The following is a 12,475-nucleotide window of genomic DNA, read 5'->3' as shown; positions in this document are numbered from 1 at the left end:
TCACCTCCTGCCTCCTCCTTCTCCTCCCCCACTCTCCCTTCCCCTCCTCCTTCCCCCTTCCCCTCCTCCTTCCCCCTTCCCCCTTCCCCTCCTCCTTCCCCCTTCCCCCTTCCCCTCCTCCTTCCCCCTTCCCCTCCTCCTTCCCCCTTCCCCTTCCCCTCCTCCTTCCCCCTTCCCCTTCCCCTCCTCCTTCCCCCCCTCCTTCCCCCCCTCCTTCCCCCTTCCCCTCCTCCTTCCCCCTTCCCCTCCTCCCTCCTCCCTCCTCCCTCCCTCCCTCTTCCCCTCCTCCCTCCAAGGGGGATCCCCACGGAGCTGTGTCTGACAGCTCCCACCCTTCCTGAGAGGGAGCCCTCCCCCAGCGCCCACACAGCCGGCCAGCAGCAGGCACCAGCAGGAAGTCACTTGCTCCCTTACCCCACCTGGCTGTGGGGAGGAACAGGGACCCCCCTGCTCCCTGCAGGGAAGCTGAGGTGCCAGGCCTGTGGCCTGGGACCCCAGGGGCTGGAATCCTGGGATTGCAAGGACAACCCTGCCTCATCCCCACTGCAGCATCCCATCCCCTTCAGGAGCCTGGCCTGGCTCCCCAGAGCAGGCCCGGGGGTGGGATCCAGGGTCTGAGCTGCAGCCTCCGGACATCCGGCTTCAGGACGTGGGCCCCCTCCCCGAGTCGCGGGCCGAGGGCCAGGAATGTGCTAACTGGGCAAGTAGGGCCCTGCTAGCGCATAGGACACCTGTGGACTTTGAGAGGGGACCCGGGTGGGGTGGGGCAGCAGCGTGGGGCAGGGCCAGGCCGTGGGGAGTGAGCCACCGCCACCTCCCAGCCACTGCTGCTCTGGCTGAAGACACAGGCAGGCACCATGAAGCTGTCTCTCCTGCCCTGGGCCCTGCTGCTGCTGGTGACAGCCCCCGGCCCAGGCCCCCGGCCTGCAGCAGGTACGCCCACACGCTGCCCTTCTGTCCCCCGTCTGTCTGTCCATCTGCCCGCTGTAGTCAGACCCGGGGCAGAACTTCCCTGGGCTCAGCCTCTGTCCATCCGTCGGGCCATCTGTGACCATACTGGGGGTGCTAAGAAGAAATTCTGGGGAGCCCAGGGTCAAGGGGCTGCTGGTAGGGATGGGGGGGGGTCTGGGCCATGCCTACCCTAAGCTGGCTGGGAGCCAGAAGGCGGTGGCGGGCTGGGAGGGAGGTGGCCAGGGGGTGGTGAGCTCAGGAAAGCCCTTGACCTGCACCTCGAGCCCCGATGGACGGTGTGTTTGTACATGGAGGAGCCCCCAACCCCACTGGGCCCCCTGCCTGGCCAGAGGCAGGATTCTGGGTCCTTCTCAGGGTGGGCTGAACCCGAGAAAGTCTAGGGGAAGGCCACGCACTCCAGAGCCAGGACCCTGGCCCCCGGGCTGGGCTGGCCTGCGCCAGTTTTTGCCAGCTCCCCAGCCCCCTCCCCGGCCTATCTCCCATCTCAGGGAAGCACCAACACCTTCCTTCCACTTATCTCACTTACAGTCATCACTGGGCCTCCTTCCCCACCCCCTCAAGCCATCACAGTCTCGGTCAGTAAATATTTATTGAGTGCCAGGCCCTGTGCTGGGTGAAGTAGGGCCCGCAGTGGTGGCTCAGGCCCAAGCCTGACCCTTGACCGGCCCCTTTGGGGGATGGCAGGGAAGGGCCAGATGGGACGTGGGCCTGCACCCCACCCCAGTCTCTACCCTCCAATCTGCGCAGCCAGGCCAGCTCCAGGGCGATGGGTGCCCACAGCCCCCCCACCAAACCACCCTGTCCCCTCTCCTGGCCTGGCTGGGTCCTCTGCTGGAACTGTCCCTCCTCTCCCCTAAACGGAGGGGAGAACCCCTGGCCTTCTCCCCCGAGGGTGGGGCCGTAACCGGTGAGCCTGCACTGCCCAGCAGAGTGAGATGGGGCAAACTCGGCCTGGGCGCCAGCCCCTAGTGGGCCTCCAATGGGACTCTTAGTAGCCATATCCCAGACCCCAGATCGGGCAAGCCAGCATGGTTCTTCTCCAGGCTGCCAGTCCATTGATGCTTTAGGAGTGGAGACAGGTCCCCGGCCCATGTCAAGGGGTCAGGCACGTGTAGCCATCTGAGGACGCCATCGGGTACGGGACTTGTTAGCTAAGGGTCAGTCTGCCCAGGGGCTCCTCCCAAAAAGTTTTATGTCTGGACACATTTCCCCAAATCTCCCCTCATTCTAGCCAGTCATTCAGGCCAACTGGACTAGGCGTTACCCCACCCCATGGGCCCTATGGGTTTCCACTGGGTCCACGTGGTGGTCAGTGCAATTCCTGGTCAGCTTTCTCCTGGGGGTGCTTCTAACAGGCTCCAGGGGGAAAGAGATGTGGGCCCTGTACATGGGGTGGCCAGGCTGGGCTCTCAGGGCCCTCTCCTCCAGGTGCCCAGGGGAGCTGCTCCCACCGTTGTGGAGTCCAGGATGGGCCATGCTCCTGCCACCCGACCTGCTTCGGCCTGGCCAGCTGCTGCTCGGACATTCGGGACTTCTGCCTGGAGATCTTGCCCTACTCGGGCTCCATCATGGGTGGCAAGGATTTTGTGGTGCAGCATCTCAACTGGTCCAACTCCACTGACGGCGTGATCTGCAGGTGGGAGGCCCGAGGGCTCTGTGCACGCTGGGGCCCAGACCCACTGGCTGGTTGGGTGGGGCCCCCGGGACAGAGGACTGGGACGGCTGGCCGGATGGGTTCCCCAGGGAGGAGGCTGGGAGCCTCAGAGAGGTCAGCCCACGCTGGCCCAGCTTCTCCTGCCTCCTCCACCCTCACAGCTTTAAGGAGAGCATCCAGACCCGCGGCTTTGTGGACTCCTCGGGACGAGTGCACTGTGTGTCACCCTTGCTCTACGAGACCGGCCGCATCCCCTTCACGCTCTCCATGGACAATGGCCACTCCTTCCCACGCTCAGGCACCTGGCTGGCTGGTGAGCCCCAACACGCTGGTCCAGACCGGAGGCACCAGGCCGCACCCTCCCGGGCCCAGGCCCCTCACAGGGACTTTCCCTGGCACTAACCTATGCACACCTGGCTCGCCCACTCTGGGTGAACCAGTCCCTCCGGAGGCCCGCCCGACTCCCTGGGTGCAGGCTCCCCAAGCTCCTTTCCCCGCCGCTGGCACCCATGCAGGAGTTCCAGCCCAGAGGGAGTGTGGCTCTTGGCCAGCCAGGGGAGGGGAGCAGCCAGGTGGAGGACAGAGGCCTGGTTATGGGTGGGGGCAGGGCCCTGCCTCTCCCAGTTCCTGCCCTTTCCTGCCACCAGGGGGAGAGCATCGCTCCCGAGGGACTGCTGTGCTTTGTCCTTGGGAGGTCCCCACAGCTCTAAGAGCCCCGCGCCTCTTCCCCTGGACCCCCTGGGCCCCGGGCCTTCACTCACCCCTCACCCTCGCCCCCTGCCCCCTGCCCAGTGCACCCCAGCAAAGTGTCAGAGTCCGAAAAGAGCCAGCTGGTGAACGAGACCCGCTGGCAATACTACGGCACTGCCAGCACCCAGGGTAACCTCACCCTGACCTGGAACACCTTGGCTCTGCCCACGAACTCCATCACCATAGAGCTGTGGGGCTACAAGGAGACAGGTGAGGCCAGCAGAGTAACCCTAGGCTGCCTCTGTGGGGCCTGGTGGGGTCAGGAGTTTGGGGCTTGCAGAGATGGGAGAAAGGGGATTCCAGGTGGGGGGAATCCAGGTGGGGATTTCTAGTGGGAAGAGTGCAGGCAAGAAAGGGGAACTGCCTGGAGCAGCACAGGGAAGCTGGGGAGCCCTGGCTGTTTGGGTACCAGCTCTAGGAGGAGGTGTGGCCATTCTCCGCTCCCGGATACAAGGCTTATCCTGGAAACAGAAAAGGCTGGCTCTGCCCCATCCTCTCTGAGTCCCTGGATGGCTGGCCGGCCCTGGGCCTGGCTCCCTCCCCAAGCAGGGCAGGGCCTCCTATGGTGGTCATCTGTCCACCCTTCTGTCCATCTACCAGGCTGCTCTGAGCACCAAAGACCGGCGTCCCACCCCCCCTCCCCATGCCTCGGGGTTCCTCGGACAGGCCCGGGGGCTGACAAGGCCTTCTCTCCCCCAGGGAAGCCGTACTCCCAGGAGTGGACGGCAGCGTGGTCGTACCTGTACTCCTTGGCCACAAGCATCACCAACTCCGGCTCCTTCACCTTCACACCAAAACCTGCACCTCAGAACTACCAGAGGTGGAAAGTGGGTGCCCTTCGCATTGTCAACAGCAAGCACCACGCAGGGGAGAAGTAAGGGCCTCCCTGCAGAAGATGGGCTGGGGCCTGTCTGCCTGCTGCCCCCACGCTGGACGGGGAGCCAGGGCCGAGGGCAGGAAGGGTGGCCCCTAGTGTGCGTGTGTCCCCATAGGGACGTGCACGCACTCTGGAGCAACGAGCACGCGCTGGCCTGGCACCTGGGCGATGACTTCCGGGCAGACCCTGTGGCCTGGGCCCGAGCTCAGTGCCTGGCCTGGGAGGAACTGGAGGACCAGCTGCCCAACTTCCTGGAGGAGCTGCCCGACTGCCCCTGCACCCTGGCCCAGGCCCAGGCTGACTCTGGGCGCTTCCAAGTGAGCCCCCCCCTCCCCCAGTCAGGGCCCAGTAGGGAGCGAGGGGACAGGCGGGGCCAGCTGCCCCCACTAGGCACACGGCTGTGCCGCCCAAGGCAGTGCAGGGGGAGGCAGGTAGAGACCTGGGAGGTAAGGTTGGGGTCTGAGGGCCCAGGGCCCCAGAGGGGTTGGCTCCCAGGGAGGGGATGACAGAGCCCAAAGCCAGTGCAGGGGACAGCAACCAGCGGCTCTGCAGGCGGACTACGGCTGTGACATCGAGCATGGCAGCGTGTGCACCTATCACCCAGGGGCTGTGCACTGCGTTCGCTCCGTGCAAGCCAGGTGAGCCCAGAGACGGTGGGCAGGGTGTGGGGTGGGGGCTGGGGGCAGGATGCCAAGGCGGCCCTGACCTGTCTGTGCCCCCAGCCCCCTATATGGCTCAGGCCAGCAGTGCTGCTACACGGCGGCGGGCACACAGCTCCTGACAGCCGACTCCACCAGTGGCAGCACCCCGGACCGTGGCCACGACTGGGGCGCACCCCCATACCGTGTGCCGCCCCGCGTGCCGGGCCTCTCCCACTGGATCTACGATGTCATCAGCTTCTACTACTGCTGCCTCTGGGCGCCCGAGTGCTCCCGCTACATGCAGAGGCGGCCCTCCAGCGACTGCCGCAGCTACCAGCCCCCGCGCCTGGGTGGGTGCTGCCTGGGCAGGTGCTGGCCAGGGCGGGGCCCCAGGCAGGGCGGGGCCAGGGCAACCTACCTGACCCTCCGCTCTCCACAGCCTCCACTTTCGGGGACCCACACTTTGTCACCTTCGATGGCACCAACTTCACATTCAACGGACGCGGCGAGTACGTGCTGCTGGAGGCCTCTGGGACCGACCTGAGGGTGCAGGCGCGGGCCCAGACCAGGATGACGCCCGAGGGTGAGGCTGGGCCCTGAGGCTCTGGGTGGCTCAGGGTCATCCCTGGGGAGGGGGAGGCTGAGCCGAGTGGACCCCATTTTGCACCCATCATCCCAGGCTCTCAGGACCGAGGCACAGGGCTGACTGCTGTGGCTGTCCAGGAGGGCAACTCAGATGTGGTAGAGGTCCGGCTGAGGGATGGGGCTGGGGCCCTGCAGGTGCTGCTGAACCAGGAGGTGCTCAGCTTCAAGGAGCAAAGATGGATGGACCTGAAGGGTGAGTGGGATGGTGGGGGCCCCACTCCCCTGCCCTCCCCACCGGGGCCTCCACACCTCTCTCTGGCCCTGGCAGAAAGCAGGCGGAGGTGTCCAGGGCGCAGATGGGGAGGTGGAGTCAGGGTGTGAGGGCCGACAGGCAACCTCCACGCACGGCCCTGGTATGGGGGCTCCCTTTAGGGCCTGGGCACCTCAGATCCACCGCCCGGGGTGGTGGAGTGTCATAGCAGGCTGGGCCCTGGGGATGCCCTCCCCTGCCCCTGAGCCCATGGGTGCCGGCCCATGCATCCCGGGGCTCTGGGGTCACGGCAAGGTGCCCGCAGGGGCAGCCCTGACCCCAGCTCCCCCTGTGTCCAGGCATGTTCCTGTCAGTAGCTGCTGGGGACAGAGTATCAGTCATGCTGTTATCAGGGGCCGGCCTGGAGGTCAGCGTCCAGGGTCCGTTCCTGAGTGTGGTGGTCCTGCTGCCCAATAAGTTCTTGACCCACACACGAGGCCTCCTTGGGACACTCAATGACCACCCCTCAGACGACTTCACCCTGCGCAGCGGCCAGGTCCTGCCCCCCAGTGCCAGTTCCCGAGAACTGTTCCAGTTTGGGGCTGACTGTGAGTGACCACAGGCTGGAGGGGAGGGAGCACCATGCTGGGGGGTGCTCAGTGGAGGTGGGGGGGAGCGCCCAGGCCCTCCCACCAGCCAGGCCTGCTGCTGTCTCCCCAGGGGCTGTGGAGAACGCCTCCTCCCTGCTCACCTACGACTCCAAGTTCCTGGTGGAAAACTTCCTGCTCCGGCCCAAGCATGACCCCAATTTCCTGCCCCTCTTCCCCGAGGAGACCACCTCCAGCCCCAGCCAGGCGAGTGAGGTGGCCAAACTGTGTGGGGACAACAATTTCTGCAACTTCGACGTGGCGGCCACCGGGAGCCTGAGTGTGGGCAACGCCACGCGGTTGGTCCACAGGCAGCACCTGCTTCGTGCGCAGAGCCTGCAGCCTGGTGAGGGCGGCGGTGGGTGAGGGCGGCGGGCACCGGGCGCTGGGACACGGCCCCCCAGGCTGGTGGCTGTGGTCAGCAGCTCAGGCCTGTCGTCTGTGCCCCACCCCTGCCCCAGTGGTGTCCTGTGGCTGGCTGGCCCCCCCCTCCAATGGGCACAAGGAGGGCATGAGGTACCTGGTGGGCTCCACTGTCCACTTCCACTGCGACAGCGGCTACAGCCTGGCCGGGGCCGAGGCCAGCACCTGCCAGGCTGATGGCACCTGGTCCCGGCCCACCCCGACTTGCCAGCCAGGTGAGGCTGCCCCGCCCACCTACCGGCCCCTCCCACCAGCTCTCGGCCTGCCCCCAGCATTGCCCCGCCCACGCGCCCGCCCCGCTTACGTGCCCCGCACGAGTGCGCCTTACGCCCTGCCGCCTCTCCAGGACGGAGTTACGCAGTGCTGCTGGGCGTCATCTTTGGAGGCCTGGCGGTGGTGGCTCTCGTCGCGCTCGTCTACGTGCTCCTATGCCGCAGGAAGAGCAACACGTGAGACCCCTCCGCCCTCCCAGACCCCCGTCCGACCCTCCTAGGCTCTCTGGCGCCCCGGGGCGCGGGTGGGACCACTGGGCCTGCTCTAGATCCAGTCTCTGTTGCAGGGCCGTCTGGGGTTCGCGACCCTGAGGAAAGCACGCTTGGCCGGCGGCACAGGGCACACACAACCTCCCCGGGGCCAAAGACCAGCCTCCCAAACTCCCAAGAACGTGCACCCCAGTACTTGGATCCACAAATCCCTACCACCATACACCTGGGACACGGACACCTGAACCTGAGCCTTTAAAGCCCGGTGCCCTGCTCTGTCACCAAAGACCCGGACCTTGAGTGGTCACTGTGGAGTTCCCGAGGCTCTGTTCCCCCCATACCCCTGACTCTTAATTCCCCAGGCCCGAGACTCCGTACCCTTGAATTCTGAGGCCTGTCTCCCGAGCCCTAATACTCCAGCACCTGATATTCAAAGGCCAGTACCTCAGATCCCGTGCCCATGATGCTGATTCCCAGTATACTGAGTCCTGGTGCCCCAAAAGGGAGCCCCAGGGCCGAGCTGCCTTGATTCCCAGACCCTGGGCCTGGCCTGAGACTGTAGGTGGGTCCAGACTTGGGTGTGGAGAGTCACCCTCTAAGCTCCAGGCTTGTAATTCTGTCTCTGGAACATCTCCTGAAACACCCCTCCCTGCCTGTTGGGGGAGGAAACAAGCCTTTGGTGCCCCTTCCCTGGTGTCCTGATGCTCGTGCTGTGCCTCGGTTCCGGGGAGTCCCACTGTTGCCCTGTGCGGTCCACAGCACCCAGAGCAACCTGGGTCTGAGGCCTTCGTCCACTGGCAGGTCACCTGGGACCGGTCTCTCCCCAACCTCTGTCTCTCCATCTGTAAAGTGGGATCTAGAACAATGACCACGTTGTGGTGGGGAGGGGAAGGGTTCTCCATGGGGTGCTACGCTGGGCACTCAAGAGAAGGGACAGGGCTGGGCGGCCCACCCTCCCCAAGTGTAGGGAACAAGCAAGCTGGCAGCCTGGCCCTGGGCCCCCCACCCTGCCCTGTCACAGCCCCAGAGGCAGTCTGGTAATGCGATGCCCAACTGGTCCCGGTCCCTGAGCCCTTTGCCCAGGAGTGTCCAGAAGCTAGTACAGGGCCCAGGCCTCATGCCACCGCTGCGCCGTTTGTAGCAAGGGTGCTGAATGGGGCCTGTGGGCAGGCCTGGGCAGGGTAGGATGGGGTCAGCTTTGCATCATAGGTGTTAGATGGAGAAAGCACCAGGGAGTGTGGGGTTGGAGGTTGGCGCCCCCTGGCCAGGGCGGGCAGCTCTGCCTGAGAGGAGTGAGGGGCAGGGGGTTGCCCACGAGATCTGGAGCCCTGGGTGGGAGGCTGTGAGTGGAGCCCCCTCACCTCAGCACCAAGAGTGGCCACGTGGGGGCAGCAGAGGGTAAGAACAGTGGAGGCGGAGGCTACACAGGGAGCCAGGCCATCAGGGAGAGCAGTGCAGCTGGGCCAGCAGGCTTGTGGTCACAACCTCGGCCAAGGTTCATGCAGGCCCACCTCTTTATCTCCCTCATCTGGGGGGGGGGGGCCTCAAGTCATCCCCCAGTCTCAGAGGTTGCATGGGTTGCCCAAGGTCGTCCAGCTGGCACTGACCATTCGGATCGAGGCCAGGCCTCCCTACCTCCTCAGCCTCACCTTTGGCAGAGGGGTGGGCAGGGACAGCGGCAGATCCCGTCTGCAGGGATTCCTGGAGTGTGCACAGTGGGGCACATTTGAACAGAGCTAAGACAAGATTGGGGGGGTGGGAGTCCTGGGGGTGGTGCCGAGGAGACTCTGGTAGAGGCGGCTGGGGTCAGTGCTTCTTGTCCTTCCAGACCCCACCCACCTCCCCCCAACCTCTGGGCTTCCAGCTCAGGACAGGGGGGCTGAGGGCCCACCCTTTGGCCCCTGGGCAGGTACTTTCCTCTCTGCAGATGAGGTAAGGCAGGGCTGGCCTCCCACCAACCTGAGCCCCAGTGCCTCCCTTGCCGAGCCAGGTCGGGCCAGGCCCTTGACAGTGGGTGAGGGTCAGGTTCCTGGTCAGGGCAGGAGGGCAGGGGCAGCGTCACTGCTTCCAGACTGGCCTCAGAGGTGTGATTGGTCAGAGGGCTTTCCAGGTAGAGGAATAGCCTGGGCAAAGGCTCAGAGGATGGGCAGTGCACTCAGGTCTGAGGAGTAACGTGTAGGGCAGCAGCAGAGGTGCCTCCCCTGTCAGGCTTCATCCTGAAAATAAAGCATGGCCTCCCTCAGGCTCCCTACCCTACTCTTGTCCCTCTAAGGCAGGCCCTGGAGCTGCCCTGGCAGGAGAAGGGATCCATCGTGGCCCTGGCCCCAGACGTCAGGCCTTCCCAGTGCCAGGGGCCGGCCAGGCTGGGAAGCCCCAACACCTGGCAGGGGTTTTCCCAGGGGCCCGTTGGGAGTCTGGGGTGCTGCAGGGCCTGTGTGAGGGCACAAGATTCCAGAGCTGGGCATAGACTCCCTAGAAACATAAACAGTAAGCACCCTGGCCTCAGAGAGGTGGTCTCCCCAAACCGCAGCCCTAGGGAGTGACAGCACCAGAACCCAGCGGCCAGTCCCCTGTCCCTTGTACTAGTTGGGGTTTGGAGGATAGTAATCCAGGGACTTGGAAATGCAGGTAATGGGAGAGCTGGGAAGTGAAATAGGAGCCAGTGAGGGACAAAGGGTGGGGGAGGCCAAGGAGCCAGGCCAGGTCCCCAAGAAAGTGAGAACCATGTGGTTGTGTGGGGCCCTCACCACAGAGGCAATTGCCCCACCAACAGAGGCCTCTAGCCTCCCGAGGAGGGGAAGCACCACTTCCCCTCCAGCCTCCCACTTGGGCCTCCTGTTGGCTGAACAGTGGGAAGGGGCTGATGTGGGGGGAAGGGACCAATGTGGGGAGTAGGGACCCCTCCACCAGGCTGCTTCCTCCCACACAGCCCCAGGTGACCGAGTCCCTGCCCCGGGCCAGGCCTCTGCTGGGAGACCCCTGTCCCCATGGTCCACGTTGCTCTGGAGGAGGGTGTGATCGGTGTAGTGCATTGTGGGAGCAGGAGGCCAGGTGGGTGCTTCTTGGAGGAGTCTGGCTCCAGCTGAATTTTAGAGGACAGAAGCCATTAGAGAAGTGAGGTCCAGTAGATACTCTGCAGCCACACAGTCTGGGTGCCCTTCTGAAAGCACTGGACTACATTCCCCAGCACCCTTTGCAGTTGGTGCAGTCATGTGACTGGTTTCTAGCAGGAGCGGGTGGGGCAATTCCAGGGCTGGTCCTTAACACCTCCACAGGCAACCCCCTGCAGGCCCTTCCCCATGCTCCTGATGATGCACAGGTGACTGGAAGCCATGCCAACCTGGGTCCCCAGCACGTGGAAGGATCTCCCCATCCCCACCTGTTCACCCATCCAGTACTGCTTTGGGAACAAAAAATAAACTTCCCTTGTGAGTAAGCCATAGTACATTTTGGGGTCTATGTGTTGCAGCAATTGGTCCCCTGAACTATACACAACAGGCAGAGATGTGAAAAGATGGCCTTATGTTTTTCATTAGTGTTGAAGATAAATACTATGTGCAAAAGGTTTTAAAAAATTCAGTGGATCTTGCAATGTTCATAGCAGCGTTATTCACAATAGCCAAAAGGTGGAGGCAACTTAAGTGTCCATCAAGAGGTGAATAGATAAACAAATGTGGTCTATCTGTACAATGGAATATTATCGGGTCATAAAAAGGAAGGACATTCTGACCACTGCTACAACATGGATGAACCTTGAGGACATTATGCTAAGTGAAATAAGCCAGACACAAAAGGACAAATACTGCATGATTCCACTTACATGAGGTCCCTAGAGCAAATTCATAGAGACAGAGGGTAGAGTAGAGGTTGCCAGGGGCTGCGGAGGGGAAATGGGGAGCTGTTGTTTTTGGCAAGTTCCCTGACCAGGGATTGAACCTGGGCCATGGCAGTGAAAGCACCAAATTCTAACTACCAGACCACCAGGTGACTCCTGGGAGCTGTCAATTAATGGGGACAGTTTCAGTTTGGGAAGATGAAAAGGTCGAGATGGGTGGTGGTGATGGTTGTGCAGCTATGTGAATGTACTTAATGCCACCGCGCTGGACCCTTAGAAATGGTTAAGACGGTAAAGTTTTTGTTATTTGTTTTTTTTTTTTTAGTTTATTTTATTTATATGTTTTTGGCTGCGTTGGGTCTTCATTGCTGCGCACGGGCTTTCTGTAGTTGCGGCGAGCGGGGGCTACTCTTCGTTGTGGTCCGCGGGCCTCTCATTGCAGTGGCTTCTCTTGTTATGGAGCATGGGCTCTAGGCACGTGGGTTCAGTAGTTGTGGCACGCGGGCTCTAGAGCACAGGCTCAGTAGTTGTGGCGCACGGGCTTAGTTGCTCTGCGGCGTGTGGGATCTTCCCAGACCAGGGCTCGAACCCATGTCCCCTGCATTGGCAGGCAGATTCTTAACCACTGAGCCACCAGGGAAGTCCTGTGTTATTTGTATTTTTTTTTAGAATTACAACACTGAATTTTTTTATTTTTTTATTTTTTATTTTTAGCTGTGTTGGGTCTTCGTTTCTGTGCGAGGGCTTTCTCTAGTTGTGGCAAGTGGGGGCCACTCTTCATTGTGGTGCGCGGGCCTTTCACTGTCGCGGCCTCTCTTGTTGCGGAGCACGGGCTCCAGACGCGCAGGCTCAGCAGCTGTGGCTCACGGGCCTAGTTGCTCCGTGGCATGTGGGATCTTCCCAGCCCAGGGTTCGAACCCATGTCCCTGCATTGGCAGGCAGACTCTCAACCACTGCGCCACCAGGGAAGCCCTGTTATTTGTATTTTACTACAATTAGAAAATTTTAAAACTCAAACAGAGGAATTTACTTAGTCATTCCCCAGGTGGTGGACAGCCTTTTGCTTCTTCAAACGCTGTTGTGCTTGGTCAGTAAGTTCAGGTTCACCTGTAGGGGAAAGTCACACAAGATGATGGGCTGGGGTTTCTTTTGTTTTTTTTTTTAAATTTATTTATTTATATTATTTATTTTTGGCTGTGTTGGGTCTTTGTTGCTGCGCCCTGGCTTTCTCTAGTTGTGGCGAGTGGGGGCTGCTCTTTGTTGCGGTGCGTGGGCTTCTCATTGCGGTGGCTTCTCTGGTTGTGGAGCACAGGCTCTAGGCACACGGGCTCAGTAGTTGTGGCACACGGGCCTAGTTGC

The 12,475-nt window shown here is 62.3% G+C and overlaps 1 protein-coding gene across 4 annotated transcripts in view; it reads left to right on the top strand.

The window, feature by feature from the left end:
* The first annotated feature begins 842 nt into the window (after positions 1 to 842).
* SUSD2 (sushi domain containing 2) overlaps positions 843 to 12,475 on the top strand; it is a 25,042-nt gene continuing 13,409 nt past the window's right edge. For 3 of the 4 annotated variants that reach the window (XR_011076282.1, XR_011076283.1, XR_011076284.1), the window contains exons 1-14: positions 843 to 933; positions 2,401 to 2,608; positions 2,788 to 2,939; positions 3,419 to 3,586; positions 4,076 to 4,250; positions 4,369 to 4,570; positions 4,806 to 4,891; positions 4,976 to 5,244; positions 5,334 to 5,477; positions 5,574 to 5,732; positions 6,089 to 6,337; positions 6,450 to 6,722; positions 6,838 to 7,014; positions 7,146 to 7,248. Coding sequence is in view for 1 of the 4 variants with exons in the window: in XM_068563304.1 (XP_068419405.1) it covers positions 858 to 933; positions 2,401 to 2,608; positions 2,788 to 2,939; positions 3,419 to 3,586; positions 4,076 to 4,250; positions 4,369 to 4,570; positions 4,806 to 4,891; positions 4,976 to 5,244; positions 5,334 to 5,477; positions 5,574 to 5,732; positions 6,089 to 6,337; positions 6,450 to 6,722; positions 6,838 to 7,014; positions 7,146 to 7,248; positions 7,359 to 7,383 (2,466 nt within the window). In the remaining 3 variants the exon portion in view is untranslated. Of the gene's footprint in view, positions 934 to 2,400; positions 2,609 to 2,787; positions 2,940 to 3,418; positions 3,587 to 4,075; positions 4,251 to 4,368; positions 4,571 to 4,805; positions 4,892 to 4,975; positions 5,245 to 5,333; positions 5,478 to 5,573; positions 5,733 to 6,088; positions 6,338 to 6,449; positions 6,723 to 6,837; positions 7,015 to 7,145; positions 7,249 to 7,358; positions 9,151 to 12,475 lie in introns of those variants that run through there. The other variant, XM_068563304.1, reaches the window with a different exon arrangement.

This window comes from Eschrichtius robustus, chromosome 14 (genome assembly GCF_028021215.1).
Source record: "Eschrichtius robustus isolate mEscRob2 chromosome 14, mEscRob2.pri, whole genome shotgun sequence".
Lineage (NCBI taxonomy): Eukaryota > Metazoa > Chordata > Mammalia > Artiodactyla > Eschrichtiidae > Eschrichtius > Eschrichtius robustus.
Note: the sequence above shows the minus strand (reverse complement) of the source record. Positions and strands in the feature narration are given on the sequence as shown.